The sequence below is a fragment of the Amphibalanus amphitrite genome, unplaced genomic scaffold (genome assembly GCF_019059575.1).
Source record: "Amphibalanus amphitrite isolate SeventyFive unplaced genomic scaffold, NRLGWU_Aamphi_draft 001308F_arrow, whole genome shotgun sequence".
NCBI classification, from domain to species: domain Eukaryota; kingdom Metazoa; phylum Arthropoda; class Thecostraca; order Balanomorpha; family Balanidae; genus Amphibalanus; species Amphibalanus amphitrite.
Genome location: NW_024882801.1, coordinates 84,941 through 100,715, shown reverse-complemented (window position 1 = coordinate 100,715; position 15,775 = coordinate 84,941). Strand labels below are relative to the sequence as shown.

The following is a 15,775-nucleotide window of genomic DNA, read 5'->3' as shown; positions in this document are numbered from 1 at the left end:
TCGGCTAGCTTGCACAGGAACTGCCGTTGGAAAATTTTGTCTTTCAAAATATTCTAGGCCAAATGATGCATTTCCAAAAAATTCGCACTTCCAGAGTTAAAGACGTACTTGAAACGTCCACCCGACAGAGTCCTCAGTGTACCAACTCGGTCGTCCCGGGCAGGCAGCCTGCCATACTGCCGGCTAAACGCCACACCAACAGCCACCTACTACGGGTCAGACACTTGTATTGAGCCCGAATGAAGTTGTCTGCTAGATTAAGGCACCGTACAGCGGCCGGTTCACGCCGGATTGATGATAGCGCGTCCGGGCCCGGCGGCGGCTCCAAAAACAGGGTATAAAACACCGACCCCGCTCAGAGTGTATGGGTGATAATGTCAACAAGCGCTGCTCACAGCGTACCTGCAAGGCACTGGCGGCCGTGTTCGGCCGGGGAAGGAAGGCCGATGGCACTTGGCGCCGTCTCTGGGCTAATACAAACTGCTGCGGACGCCAGGGACGCCGCAACGAACACGCAGTCGCACCGAAACAAACCCCGCGCGCGCCGGAACAAACACACAGTCGCACAGAAACAAACACACAGTTGCACCGAAACAAACACGCAGTCGCACCGAAACAAACACACAGTCGCACAGAAACAAACACGCAGTCGCACAGAAACAAACACACAGTCGCACAGAAACAAACACACCCGCTCGTGCCGGCCTCGTAAAGAGGCGCAGACGCTTAGCGCTGCCACATGGCGATACATCCCATTTAACTTTCACCCCCCCCCCCCCCCCCCCAGGATACACACATACGCACACGCCAATATCAAACTGGAAAGTCTGGCGACACGATCACAATACTGCGGCCGCCGCCGCCGCTCCCACCTCCCTCAGAGGAGCTCCGGAGCGACCTTTCCGCAGCGGAGCGGCTGGCGGCGGCCGCCCACACTGGTCCCCGGGTTCTGAGCGTCCGTCCCACCTCTCACTGTTCCTCGCCCTTCCTGCCGACGCCCTCACTCTGCCTGACTCTCCGCCCTCTCTCCGCCAGTCCACTGGCTCTCGGCGATCAGCGGCGCCACGGTTTGCGGTCGATGCCCTTGTTGGCGGCAATGTGTTTATATTTGCAGGAGGTGCCGTATGAGCAGTCGGAAGTGCGCCAGAAGTAGCACTCGCCGTCACCCACGGGACCGGTGAGCTTGCGCGTTCCGCCGGCGCCAGCGCCCACTGGCCTGTGGAACACGGCGGAGGGTCAAAGTATGTCCATGCCGATCAGTGTCAGCCGTCGGGACAGATATCATTCACAGCAAATGGGGCAGTGGATGGTTGGTAGGTTCATTAGCGGTCAGCATCTTATAGTCTGACTCAAGTCTGACTCAAATTCAAGGCGCTGCAGAGGTCGCTACTCAACGCAATGCTATACATGCCTTTTTGCCAAACTATGCGGCCACACTAACAAACAAGGCGCAAATACATACCTAGCCACGATATTCCCAGAGAAACGAGCGTTTTGTACGCACGTTCGCTGAAAGCCCATTACTGAACACTGATAAATAGTGATTAGCTACCACGCCTCTCCATTCATAGCACATCCTAAAACAACACATCCATCAGATATCAGCAGTAGCTCATAACGCAGCATCCCAACACTGATCACTCACCCCTTCTTGCCGATCACCACCTTAGCCTGTCCGTCCACGATTGGATTGTCGGGGAACTTGATCTTGAGCCGGTTGCCGTGGAACTCCAGTCCCTGCAGGTGCTGCATGGCCAGACTGGCGCCCTTCTTATCGCCAAAGTTGACGAAGGCGCAGTAGCGGTCGGGGAGGACGCGTACGCTGGTGACGGCGCCGTGTCTGCGACCGGAGCGGGGTCGGGTCATATCACACAGACCGAGTGAGGTCACAGGAAAGGGTGTGGTCACAGGACACCGGTCAAGCACGGGAACGGGTATGGTCGAAGGATCATAGTCACAAGGACCGGCGTGTGGTCACAGGACACAGAGAGAAAGATCATAGGAAAGTGTATCAGCCACAGATCAACTGGTCGTTGGCGCGTTATGGGGGCGCCACCAGACGACAGTACAATACAAAGTAAAGGTACGAACAACCCACGGCCAGTAGCACGGAACACACACCTATAGACCTGAGACCCGCACAGTGGAAACTAACACTGGTAGTTGTCGGGGTCAATCCACACGGGTCGGCGGGTCCCTCGGAGCGGAGCAGTCCACTCACCTGGCGAACAGGTCTCGCAGGTCGCGCTCGGTCACCGTCTGCATGATATTGCCCACCCAGAGTGAGCGCAGCCCTTCCACGTTGGAGGGGTCCTCCTTGGGGTCGACGGGCCGGCCGGCGGCCGTCGGCTCGCCCGTGTCATCCTCCGAGTCGGAACTGTCGTCCGGTAGCTGGCGCACGTCCCCGCGCAGCAGGGCATCCAGCGCCGCCTGGCACCGACAGAACAGTCAGCAGACGAGCATGACAGCCATTGGGAAGGAGAGGGGGCACAGAACTGGGAAGGGTTTAACCATAGGGTAACGCTAGTGGCAAGACTGGAGTGCTCGGCACGTCCCCATTAACTTCCCTTAGTAATGAACCAATCGAAAGACGTGAAAACTGCCGGAACAGTACTACCCTGAAGATCTGTTAGACAAGTTATTGAATGTTGTGTTTCCTTGAATCCAGTAACAGTCCACCCGACTGTATTTCGTTGGAGGGATCCCGCTAGCCGGGGTGCCTCTCACCTCCTCAGTTTTGTACTGTCGGACCGCCGCTCTGGCGTTGTCCCTCGGAAAGCCCATCTGCATCAACTTGAACACCTTAATTTTCTCCAATTCTTGATGGCATTCGTCCACGTTTTTGTCAAGTTTAAGTACTTGCCGAAAAGCTTCTTCGGCTTCCGCATATTTCTGGAGAGCGGGAAAAACAGTCAAGGTCAAAGTTATGTTCGTAAATAAACCCAACTTCCATTGTAAGGATGTAAAAACATCTTAAAAACTTAACCTTTCTCAAAACAATGGCAACTGAAGGCATTACAAATACTTCAAAGCGGCGCGGTGTGCCAATTCTTTCCGTTTGCACGCCTCCCAGCAGCAGTGACAAGTAGCCCAGTCGAGGCTGCCGGGAGCCCCTCGCGCCTCACCAGTTGTCCCAGCAGCGCGCGACCCCGCCGGAAGAAGCCTTTCGGCCAGGACGGATCGATCTGTATCGCACGGTCAGCGTCTTTGAGCGCCCTGGAACAAGACAGACGCGACTACATCAGCTCTGAGTCACGCGCCTGAAATCCTCAACCGATTTAGTATTCAACACTCTTTGGATACATACAGCTGCTGAAAAACTATAAGCCACATCTATCCCGCTACAAAGTCCGTCTGTAATGAGTTCATCAGCAGGCTGTCGTTTCCCGACACTCCCGAGTAACTCACTTATCGTACTGCTTGAGCCTCTCGAAGCAGAAGCTGCGGTTGCCGAAGAAGCGGTGGTCGTTACCGTCCAGTTTGATGGCCAGGGTGAAGACGTTGGCGGCGCGCAGGAACTCGCCCTTCTTGGCCAGCTGGTTGCCCTCCATGGCGTACGCCTGAGCCTGGAGCCGCAGCGCCGGCGGCGGCTCCACGGAGGACGCCTGGAACGGTCAGAAGTCAGCGGTCAGCGGTCAGAAGCCAGCGGTCAGCAGTCAGAAGCCAGCGGTGACTGGTCATGTGCCGGTCGGCACGGTACGACAGCAGCGAGCGGACAGCAACACGAGTCAGTGAGGCACGCCGTTCCTCCCGTTGGAGCAGGTTTACGGTTTTCTTTCCACTTATCCCGTGCTACCAAGCCCTGTCCCCAGCACCCAGTGGTCCCGACTTTAGTGCCTACCGACTGCATTTCTCAGTTGGTAGAGTACCAACACTGAAGACTATCGCTACCATTGACACGGCCTCGCCCCAGCCCTCGGCCCTCCGTTTCCGATCGGCAGCCAGTGTTCTCAGACCGCCCCGTCGACGCCAGTCCACGGAAGACAGGCGAGGAGACTCACGTGGTTTGCCGGGCGGCTGGACGGTCGGCGACATTCCGTCTTATTGCCGTTGGAGCTGGCCACCTTCTCCTGGGCGGCCTTTCCAGACGCCTTGGCGAAGGCCGAGTTAAGGTCCAGGCCCTCACCGTCGGTATCCTCGTCAGACCTGGGCAGCGCACACGTGGCGGCGTCAGCAGGGGTTCGGAGCGAACAGCAACACAATGTACAATGTCTCAATGTACAATGTACACTGCATAGTGTATCAATATTTATAAGTTCATTCATTCGAAAGCACCATGATTTATTTAAAATTTATGCGGCGACCGCAAAGCATTTGGGGTGAATTTGCACAACTTTTCAGGCATAGGGTAAGGGCGGGTAAGAGTACGCGGGCGACAAGAGTACGCATCAGCTGTTTTGGTTGCTTAGCAACGCGGGTTTGTCGAGTTCATGAAGTGACATGAAGCCGCCAGTGCGTGCTTGTCACCAACGGAACGTGGGCGTTGAGCGGCGACGCTGTTGAGTTTAAGGCGATGAATATTATTTTCGAGCGTTATGATATTATTATAGTATGGTACAATAATTTTGATACTTGGCAGTTGAGATCAGGTACATTTCCGTGATTGTTGTGGGAAACTTGTGAGGTTATCTGGGGAAATACTGTGCAGTGCAATATTATGTTTCCGAAGTTTTGCACAACGTTTCGGGGTTGTTTTGTGCGCGAATTGCATGTACGGTAAGAGGACGCACTGGTCAGGAGGGTAAGAGTACGCAGAATTATACATTAAATCGAATATACAGAAATATAAAATTATTAATATATCGCTCAATGACGTTTGTTTTGTAGGTATATCATCAATGGGGCACTGTGATGCAGATGCGTACCCGAAATTCTTCCAAATACGAGTTATTCTCCCTTTCGATTGTGCATTTTTTTTTTTTAAGAAACACACGACGTGATTATTTCCTGATTTATAGACGTGAAATATTTATTTTAAGTTTTTCTTTTTGGATACTAGAATTAACTTAAATGCCTTCTGAGTTTGAAGTTAAGCATTTGGACACTTACAAGCTGCATAGGTGTGTGTTCATATGCTTGCGTACTCCACCCGCCTGGTGTGCGTACTCTTACACTACACACCCCATATGGTAAGAGTACGCAACTGCAGCGGTTCAGAAAATGTCAGTTTTAGACCACTTCCATTTACGCTGAAGGATCGTTGCCCCATGGGTTGATGGCTAATTCAATGAACTTTAATATTCCCTATTTGCGATTTCTTTCTTTCAAATATTAAACAAATGAGAGCAAGAAATCCACTAAGTGCGTACTCTTATACGACTTCACCCTAAGTAATGCAACACAACCATTACATTTGGGGCGATTCTACTATTACTGCATTCCAGAGCATGACAGACTGAATGTTCTACACGTTGGAATGAACACAAAATAGGCAAGGCGCGCAACGTTTCATAGGGGATTGAGTGTAACGCATCGTTTAGCTGAATAAATCAAACGCTAAGCGCGGCGTAAATGTGTAAGTAAGGATAATACATCGAAATCCTGTGGAAAACGAGCATCCGTAAATTATCGCCCGCAGACAATGAACCCGGAGCATCTGTCGAACTTACTGGACATTCTCGTTACGCGTTTCACTGCAGTTATTGTTAACGTTCACCGAAGTGGAACTATTATCAACTGGCTTCTTCTTTTTCTTTTTCTTCTTCTTCTTTTTGGCGTCGCTCTTTTTGTTTTCGTTTTTCTGCGCCTCCTCTTCCTTCACTAGTTTGGAAGCGTTCGCCTCGACGGCCGCTCCATCCGTGTTCGTATGATACCCCTCTGAAACGGCAGCAGGGTCAGAGCCGCACCGAAAAATGATTCACCAATCCATATACCGGCGTCGAGCATGTCCCTTGTTTGCTCACATCAGCAGTTGTGCATAATGTACAGCGCGTAGTAAAAAAGGTACCAATACGACTTGATGGGTCCCAATATGGACAGCTAGAAGTACCGACCCATCCCATCCATACCCCCCCCCCCCTCCGTCCTCATTCAACCTCATCGACCCAGTGACAGACAATCGCATCTGCAGAGGTTCATACCCTCCAGTGTGACCCAGAAACATGATCCCCGTCCATTCACGACCAGTCCAGGCCTGCTGACCAGCCCGGTCCGTAGTCCGTGCGACCGCTCGCTGCATTACAACAGCCAGGAAGTAGCCATGTTGATGTATAGTCGACTACAGAATGATGTTCCACTTTTCACAGGCAATTATTTGCCTGGAGTGGTAGGCTGTGCCGCATCACACGGGCTGAGTTCACAAATTTTAGCTTTGTCCCAATGCTCACAATCGACACGCCTAATTGCGTGATAAACGGCACAACTTAGCGCTCCGGTCAACTGATAGCTTCTGAGGAGTGGAACATAATTCTGTAGTCGACTATACTGTGCCGGTGTACCCAGTATTGACATCTAACATGTGTACCCAGACCTAACACATACCCCACGAGTCCACGACCCACTGCCGTCAGTTAGGGCATCAGATCCACGGCTGGCCACACCAGCCGACGGGCCGAGGGGAGGGGAGGGTCACTCACCGTTCCGCGGCCGCTGCCGGCTGAACTTGGTCTCGCGCAGCTGGTCGTCGGTGAAGTGGTGCCGGTGCGGACAGTTGCACGTGTAGTCCGAATAGGTGTCATCGTCGTCATCGTCATCGTAATAGTAGTCATCCTCGCTCTCCTCGTCACCAAATAATGGGCCTGGAGACAGAAGAGCACTAACAATCAGCGGCGTGTTTCAATGGTACCACAAAGCACATAGCGCACCCACAGAGACGCATTAAGATAGTATGGTCAAAAGTTCCGAATACACTCTAGTTTGAGTTACGCATTCAACCATTGCAGTGCCTCTCAGCCGGCTGCTGGAGCTGACGTGTGCTCCCCCGGCGGCCAGCAGTCCTGAATTCGACACCCCATTGTCCAGTCTCTGGACGAACAAAGTGCACTGAACAGACACTACTATAGATAGACACATATAATGCATCCACTTGACACAACACCTGACGGAGGCCTAAGAAAGGCACCGTATACACACAAATAGCGACGAATTCCCAAATATGCGCCAACACACAAAAACATGTGTCGAATAATACATACACACCACAGACATGGCACATGTCAAATAGGCACCCGGCTGATCTGAAATCGTCTGACAGACAACGAGATAGTGCAGAGGCCAGGGGCTCCGCTACCAGGAAAGGGGGGGGGGGTCGCATGGTTCCCGCCGATCCGCCCCCCCCCCCATAATGTCATCTTTGTAATACAGCCTATAGGATGTTTAAGAGTGTGCATTTTTGGGTTCAGACCCCCACCCACCCTTGAAACGGTGGCGGAGCCCCTGGGCCGGGAGGGGCTGATAAATCCAATAAAAATTACCAGACATGATGAAGGTGCATGCTTAGTGGCGCCAAAATAAGCACAGCGTAAAATTGAATTAGTGCATGCAGTGGATGACTGTATCGATGTCAACGCTCATTTAATGTAAGTTGTTAGCAGTGCACGCTCATAGGTGGGCACATAATCTTTTACTGGCATGGCAGCTGACATAACTGTAATGCCCGTCTGAGTAAGCACAACTCAGTTTCAAGTGGTTCAACTGCATAACACAGACTATCGTTCACCGAATCAAGTGGCCAACAGCACAGGTCAGTTAAAGACAACGGAATATCTACCCACAAAGTATGTGACAATCTTATCTCTCAGTCAGGCGACCCACCCAGACGCGGCCGATAACACCGCACGCTCCTGACCGTCCAATCGTGCCACTTCCCGGCCGAAGGGACGGCCCCTCAGGCTGCAGGACGAGCGGCCGGCCACTCGCCGCGTCAGCCGAGCATGGGCTAACGACCCACCACCTGTTGTTTACTTCGGTGTGGAGATGTGACCGAGTGGCCAGCGCTGTCCGTGACGGACGCTGCGTGCTGTACCGGCTGAGAGGCGGCCGGTGGCGCACAGACTGGGTGGGTGGAGGACAATTGGCCAGCAGGGGAGGCACTCTCCCCATTGGGCAGCAGCCCAGCCCGTCTCACCAATCCTTTGCCCCTGGCCCCAGTCTGCCGGCCTACTACACCAACCTACCTGGCGACCTGTCCCATCGACCCAGTCCGGTAGCCTGCTCCGCCTGCTCCAGTCTGGTTAACTCACCCAACGAGCATAGTCTGCCGACCTGCCCCAACGAGCATTGTCTGCCGACCTGTCCCAACGAGCATAGTCTACCGACCCGTCCCACCGGCCCAGTCACTGCTCAGTGCTCAGTCACAGGCCGATCGACTTTCGACCACACAGACGTCGGAAAGGGCCGTCCCGTTCACCATTTGGACAGTCTGGCGTTCAGCCTAAATTACGTCGGTAGCCTAGAGTTAAATGACCAAATAACCGGGAACAGGGAACCGAGACTTCAACTCGCCAGCAAGTGCGACTTTTGACTAGGTCACAGTGTTACCCGCCAAGTGTCTATAAGGACCGGGCCCAGATGCATTAGCTGGTGTGAGCGTGACCCATACATTTCCTATTGACCGGCGAGCCAGGAAGCACTTCCATTCAATAAATGCTCAGTTCAGGACGTCGTGAAACATCGCAAGTAAGCGTTGTTACCCGTGGAGTGAACTCTTTCATGGTAAAGCCCGAAGCAAAACAAGTACAATGCCTACTCGTCGAAGGATACTAATGCGTTTTGAACATCTAATCATTACATGTCCAGTATCTCTCTTGAAAGCACATATGTCAAGTGTCAACTGTTTTTCGTTATCCACGTTTGACCGTTTAACACTTGCCGTATGTTGCTTAACAGTTGATTATAAATTATCAATTCTCAAACCTCCACAAAAATCAGTTTCAGAATCAAACTTTGCTCGCATAATCCAATGTTTACAGGAAATCAGTGCAGAGTTCCTGCGCTGGCTTGGACCGACCATGAAGCACCATTGTTGGGTCGTTTATCTGAGACGCCGGCGCCTGCTATCGGGCGCTGCAGGGCAAAGTACACCCCCCCCCCCCCGAGCCTCGCCGGGGCGACGGGCATGTGCGGTGTTTCCCGCGACCCCCTCCCATCCCCCTCCCAGTGATAAACTGGCGGACGACCGCACTGCTGCCGGTCGGCCAGGCTACAGACTACCCCACAGAGAACTATTACAGTGGCGGTAGCTTCAGCGAATTACGGCTTATTTGGTTTTCTAAGGTTCAAACTTGTTGACAGTCCAAACTTGGTTACTTTACATAAAAAGGGTGGACTGACTATAGTATTCACTCACAAAAAAAAAGTTCAAAATGCCTACCTAAAGGACCGTTGCACAGCCCCTCAGATCGCACTGCGAGCCACGCCGTATACTGCCAAGGCGCGGCCGACGGAGTGCTCGGAGGCGGTCAGGACAGCCGTGATGCGAGCCGTCACGGTCGGAGGACGATAACTCAGCCGTCACGTGACAGACGGGCGGCGCCAGGGGAGCAGAGGGGAGGGGAGAGGAGGCGGGCTGTACCGGTGCGGTCAGCCGTGACGCCGCGGCCCGCACGTCGCAGTGTGCCCGCTGCCCCGTATCCTCCCCACAGCAGCATCGCAGCTCTGGGGACAAACGGTCGGCGGTGCACAGAGGCGGCGGGCCGGCGCCGGTCAGACGGACGGCCGCCGAGCCGCTGGCCCCGGCGGTGCCAGGCGCGGCCGACGGCTGCTCCGACCGACCGCGGTCACCGCGGACAGTGCAGCTGCAGATAGCCGGCCCGTCGGGGTCGCAATAGGCGCGATAGCGACCCGCCACAAGTGCATACCGCGCGCCGGCCGGCACATGGCGAAGGCCAAAAGGGCCGACCGGAGCGGCGCAGTTCCATCAGGCCCGTACATAAATACTAAATAGGAAACTCCCAGCCACAGTTAAGCTTCAACATTGTCAAATCCGCCGATGTTCCATTCGCCACTACCATTATCAGCAGATCTAATCAAACTGCCCGCAATGGGCTAGGGTACTTCATACAAAATATTTTCATTCATACAGTGTATCAGCGGCGGTTGACGTCGACTGGACTGTTCCGGAGAGATCACGAGAGCACGGACTTTGGTCCTGGGTGCCGCGCCGCGCTGCACCGTTCAGCGCATAGCCCACGTCGCACTGGGACAGCGCGACGTCACACAGCCGACCGATAACGTCAGACACGTGTAGAAAGCCGGGCGCCGGTTAACAGTTTGCAACAGCGGCGGATCGATTCACCGGCGGCGTTTAGTATTTTGTATGGTGGCGGCGCGCCGGCCCTGGTTACACCTTGACCATCGATCCCCCCAGCAGGTGCTCCGACGTGCACCATCCACCCTCCCTAACCGCGGCACAGAGCCAGTGGCAACCTCGGGAGGGGGAGGGACGAGGGTACCAGCGACATTCACGACCGTACACATAGTTCGCTGTAACAGTTTGCACTGTGGCCTGCATAGGTGGCCAGGACGCTCTACAATCACTCGCCATTAATTACTTTGTGCAGCAGCATTCCTTTTGTCATAATAAAAGAACATATCTCGTGATCGGTTGCTCACAAAATGCAAGATGATATACAACCACGAGCTAATTTTAGCGACACCTATCGTTAGCTTCTATTTTAGAAGTGCCTCATCAAGTTTACCTCAGATAAACTTCTGAATTTTGATGTTTAGTAACTTTCTCTTGCACCAGCTTTTTCCTTTTTACCTGGTTACCCGGTATTTTGTTTTCCGCAAAGACTCGATGACTTAACCCTCGCCCGTATAGGGGGGGGGGTCGAACGGACCCCCCCATGGTTTTTCGCGAATAACTCGCGTAAAAAGCTGCCGATCGCGACGAAACTTTCAGCACCCTCGCGTTAATCAATTTTACACCTACCCTGAAAATTTCATGACCCTGAACCCAATGACCTTTGACCAGTGACCTACTTTTCGAGACCATGTTTGGCCGGAATCGCGATTCGGCGTATGTCGGCTCGCATTAGCCGCGCGTTTGCAGTCTTTTCGTGGTTTCAAGCGTTCAAACATGTGATATGATGTTGCCCCCATGCATTAGGGTGGGTGTCAAGGTCACCTGAAGGTCAGGTCAGGTCATTGACCTTTGGTGACCTCGGTTCACTTTTTCGAGTTTTACATGTTTCTAGGCCAGTTTTTGGTGCTGAATTCGAATTTAGCAACCATATGAACATTTACGAAGTAGTTTTTGTGCCTTCGTAACATGTTACGAAGCTGTCAGAGGCGGTTGACACCTACTAGGAATACCCGGCAGGACCCCTACTGGTTGACCTGACCTGACCTGACCCGACCTGGACTAAATGCATAAAGACATCATCTGTGATCAAAACTAACATGATATTCGTGATCAGTGCCCCGAAAAACCCCATAGCAGCCACACTTTACGACGTTCTAACAGGTCCCGATTTTCCCGACTTTTGAGTCACTGACCTGACCTGCAAGGCAGTGGCGCGGGAACTTCTTCCAGACTGGGGGGGCTTAACCATAATAGAAATCAACCTAGGGTACCCCCAACTCTAGTTTTCTCACCGGTTTTAGGCCACTTATTTTTCAGACCTTGGCCTTTTCAACAACAAAAAAAAAAAAACGAAAATATTTTCAAAAAGTGAGGTATTCCGTCTCAGCTGAGTGAAGAAACTGCCGTTTTGGCAACCTGGAGTAAAGGTTTTAATCTGCCAAATGAGTTGCCGAGCCAGTGAAATAGGTGGATTTTTCACTTACATGCTTTCTTCCTTTGTGACCCACAACCCCTAATTTGGGGAGGACAAGCTGCCCGACGGTTCCTGGCCTCATGAAACGTTGTGGGGCACCGCCCCCACGGCCGCAGAGTTGTGGGGGCAAGCTTCCCCCACTGCCCCCTCCCCCGGTTCCCACGCCTATGTATGAATCTATGAAATTATGTTGGTAGATTTCCGATTTCGATTCCTCCAGCTGGGGGGCTCAAATACATTACGAGCCCCCCCAGCCGAAAAGCTGGGGGGGCTCAGCCCCCCCCCTAGCCCCCCCCCCGGTTCCCGCGCCACTGCTGCAAGGTCAACCAATGACCTAGGACCTTAAAATTAGGTATCATCGGCTTCCTCTCGTCACGGGCAACACGCTCGTTTTTTCCGCGAAGCTCTAGCTCTATCAGGGGCGAAACGGCAAGGGGGGGTCCAACGGACCCCCCCCCCCCCTTATACGTTCGCGGCTGGAAAAACACCAATACGGGCGAGGGTTAAGTAAGACGAGCATAATCAAGGCCCGTCTTTCAGCTGACCATATCGAAAATGATCAATAGAATGTATGTAAAGTGTACACACATCGCGTTACTATAAATCAGTGAAAACACCAAGCTAAGAAAGTAAAAAGTGCAATAATGATTAATGACCCACCGAAATTAAGTCAAAAGTAGGAGATGCAAAGCCACGCTAGCTGTAGATAATTACAGCCCGTAATGGAAATGTACTGCAGCTTTCCAACGCACTAAGCACACTATGCAAAAACGATAGGTACCTAATCAACAAAGGATTCAGGCCTTACGGTCTGTCATGCTACCACCAAGTTAACGTCACTGCCAATAGCACGCGCCACGCAGTCCTTTGCGTCACTACAGGACAAGTAAACACGAGGGGGGACAAGAGGGAGACCCCAAGTCTAGCTCTGCTGGATCAGAGGGAAGACCCCGGGCGGGTTCCTAACAACCGGCCGCCACCATCTCTGGGCGAATTTCTCAGAGCCCCAACAAATCTAGCGAGCAAGAGCTGAGCGTGGTTCACACAGAGTCCCTTTCCTACTAACTTATTCAGTATTCCTCCTTCAGTATTCATTCAGTGACACTTATCAGCCCAATCCGTTGGTCATGGAGAGGAAGTGAACTATCGCAGCTAAAAGCTGAGCTACGCAGCACAATACGGCATAAGTTTTATACTGCAAAAAAATACACAATAATATTGAGGCGAGCACAAACTGGGGGAAACATTGGTACAGCTCAGTTCACAACACCACAGAGTGACATGAAGGAACTCACCGTCGGTCTGCTGATTGAGAATCGTCTGGAAGGCAAAGTGTACGGCCGGCATGTTGGTGCGCTTGCGTCCGCTGGACCGCGTGTCCTCGCCATCGAGGATTGATCTGTACATGTACCATACCTCTCTGAAGGTTGCATCTGTGACAGAAAGGGCAGTGCTCTAAAAAAAAGTAAAGGTACCTATAACATATACTTGCGTTGTTTCTCTCTCCATGACCATAAAAAGCACAAAAAAATATTTACACATTACAGCAAATCAAAATAAACAGTCCTATAAAACATCATGACAAAGCATTGCATGTATTCCACTTCACAATACCAGGGAAGGGGTCACAATCACATTGGGTGGTAAGTTTACAAGCCAATTTATTTTATCTATCCAGGCATGTACTATGGAGATCTGGGATAGGAACTAGAGGGTGATGGGTTACCAAGCCACCATGTTTAACTTCTTACCTGAGTTGAGTCCAAGAACTCTGTAGGCATCTTCACATGCTGACATTTTCTTGAAGTTTAGGTTAACTTTTATCAAAGGTGACACACATGAATCATTTCAGAGAACATCAAATGAGAGAACAAACTAAAAGGCTACTACTTGTAAGAATATTTTATAATCCTCATTGACATTTCTCTTACAGGCTACATGAAGGTAGGTAGGTAAAATATTAACCTGAAAAATGGTTTTATCTTGGTTAGTTCCTATCTGTATAAGAGATCACTGCTGGGATAACTGCATAACCAGAGGTAAGACAAGAGTTGGCTGTTTTTCACACAATGTTCACATAAAATACCTTGGCCACCAAAAAACTAATAACCTTCACCTAAAGTGACATTCATGTACCCTTATAGCCCACAACAGTTCATGGGATAAGCATGATTACACATGTTGGCATGTTTCTAATAACAAAAAGTCTGCAAACACACAGATGAGGTGCACTAACACACATCAAACCTCCATTCTGGCCTGATATGTTCACAAGAAAGAGGTCAGAGGTCATATGTCATCACAGCCAGATGACTGAAATTTTCAGGGAGTGTACAAAATTAATCATGAATCAACATCAGAATTATAAAGCTTTTGTCTCAACCACCACTTTTGCATGAGATATTTGTGAAGGCTGAGGGAGGTCCATTCAACCCCCATGGATTAAGCCAGTTGACAGCTGGTAAGAAGCAGTCATACTAGATTCAGGAAGAATGTGCCACTGCAATCATCTACCAGTGATAAGCTTAACTTTTTAACTGCATTAAGCAGTAAGACTAGCAAACTGGGCAATGATAAAGCCAGAACAGATTGAGGGTCCAGGCCCCGTGCCCATGGCGAGACATGCGACCTGTTTCTTGATATCACGTCAGAGTGGCATTGCTATTTGGCCTATGTTGAAGCACAGCATCTATGTTTCCAGACTTTTGTAAAAAGAAGCATGCCAAACCAAAAAAGAAGCATAATGGTGCTTGACTGATGCATCAGGGGTCCTGTTTCACCGTCCCAACTTTCTGTGTGCTGGGAGCTACAGCATACTGGCAACACGTTGTGTTTCCAATATGGAAACATCAACAAACTCAGACGCTCGCAATGCTGAAGTGTCATGCCGGCCTCGTCTCAACACCCATCAATGCAGTACCAATACAGCAGTGTGTTACCATGAACTACAACCATGGTCATTGTCAATGTCACTCGAAGGCCACAAGGTCAAGGTCGTTTATCACTATTCATTGGTAGCCTCGTTCAGCTTTTTCATCAAGACATCCGTAGGGTATGTAGTTTTTGAAGCTGATTTCGAATTCAGCACACGATTTTACATCTAAGAAGTAATTTGGTGTCTAGGTGTGCACAGTGCAACATATTATGAAGCTGTCGCTCGTCAGTGGTTAAGCTCGTCAGCGGACAGTATACCTGTGAATTTCAAAAGAAAAAAATAAGCTCAAGCGTCAAAATATTACCTATTTTCATCAGACATGCAAACAAAACAAAAAAATAGCATGCATAACACGTACATATCGCGAACAAATCAAAATTAAAATTGCGCAGCACACCACAATCCCAACACACACATCCCACGCACAAGGAACCAATTTTGTAACAGAAGCGTTTTGTTTGATGTTTCGTCAGTCTGCGTCAAGGAATTTGGCAGCATGACGTCAATAAAAGTTTGAAGGGAAAACTTTACCTCACCAAAACAAAACAAAGTTCCTTCAACCTGCATCTAAATTCCTAATAATTTTTTTTTTCATCCACGAAAAAATTGTGGACTTCGGGCGCTGCGGGGGAGGGAGTATTTGCCCCAAATGTCTCCTGCCGCTCCTGCCTATGGATCCGGCAGGGATCACTCCAGCATGCCTCTATCAAAATTTATCGTAAAAAAACTGCTATAGAGACCTGTCATAACCGAAATGACCTCAGGGACGTTGACTGTTGAGGGGTCACGGGTGCAGGTTGCAGGTTTTCGATTCATGTTCATGGCTATACGGTAGCGGATGTTTGTAGTGCCATACGTCCTTCTCAAATATCGACTTTAAATGGCTTTCGTCCAAAAACGTCGCCTTTCATTTTTCCCCAATTCCCAGGCACTGGTGCTTACGATGCAGAGGTCGCACTTGACGCGACCTGCCCTTGAGCGATCAATCACGTCAGCAGCAGCCCTGCCCTGCCAGCAGGCAGCAGCCCAGTCTGGTCTCGCATGACGTCTATTGCTCACGTGCGCCTCGAACAGGGACCACGGCCCGTAAAACAGATCAACTTTGGAGGCTCGCAATGCT

At 51.0% G+C, this 15,775-nt stretch overlaps 1 protein-coding gene across 8 annotated transcripts; it reads right to left on the bottom strand.

Annotated features, from left to right (window-relative positions):
- Positions 1 to 210: 210 nt before the first annotated feature.
- Positions 211 to 15,133, bottom strand: LOC122372037. Of its 8 annotated transcripts, none has more exons than XM_043348884.1 (12): positions 15,082 to 15,133; positions 13,472 to 13,685; positions 13,016 to 13,153; positions 6,576 to 6,737; positions 5,610 to 5,817; positions 4,002 to 4,146; positions 3,409 to 3,605; positions 3,126 to 3,216; positions 2,728 to 2,892; positions 2,222 to 2,430; positions 1,646 to 1,840; positions 211 to 1,216 (listed from the first exon to the last, which is right to left on the bottom strand). In XM_043348884.1, the coding sequence occupies exons 2-12, from the start codon at positions 13,515 to 13,517 to the stop codon at positions 1,054 to 1,056; spliced, it is 1,719 nt and encodes a 572-aa protein (XP_043204819.1). In that variant the 5' UTR covers positions 13,518 to 13,685; positions 15,082 to 15,133; the 3' UTR covers positions 211 to 1,053. The 8 variants fall into 8 exon arrangements, with proteins under 8 accessions (XP_043204819.1, XP_043204822.1, XP_043204820.1 ...); XM_043348887.1 differs by having other exon boundaries at positions 15,014 to 15,100; XM_043348885.1 differs by having other exon boundaries at positions 15,071 to 15,100.
- Between the last annotated feature and the right edge of the window lie 642 nt (positions 15,134 to 15,775).

What these genes read in the sequence shown, in the direction of transcription:
- LOC122372037 (XM_043348884.1), bottom strand. Translation starts at nt 13,517, where the DNA reads ATGTCAGCATGTGAAGATGCCTACAGAGTTCTTGGACTCAACTCAG. An exon ending in AGGCTCAAGCAGTACGATAA is followed by an intron (nt 3,217 to 3,408) that starts GTGAGTTACTCG and finishes GTCTTGTTCCAG; the next exon opens with GGCGCTCAAAGACGCTGACC. An exon ending in GCGCGCTGCTGGGACAACTG is followed by an intron (nt 2,893 to 3,125) that starts GTGAGGCGCGAG and finishes CCCGCTCTCCAG; the next exon opens with AAATATGCGGAAGCCGAAGA.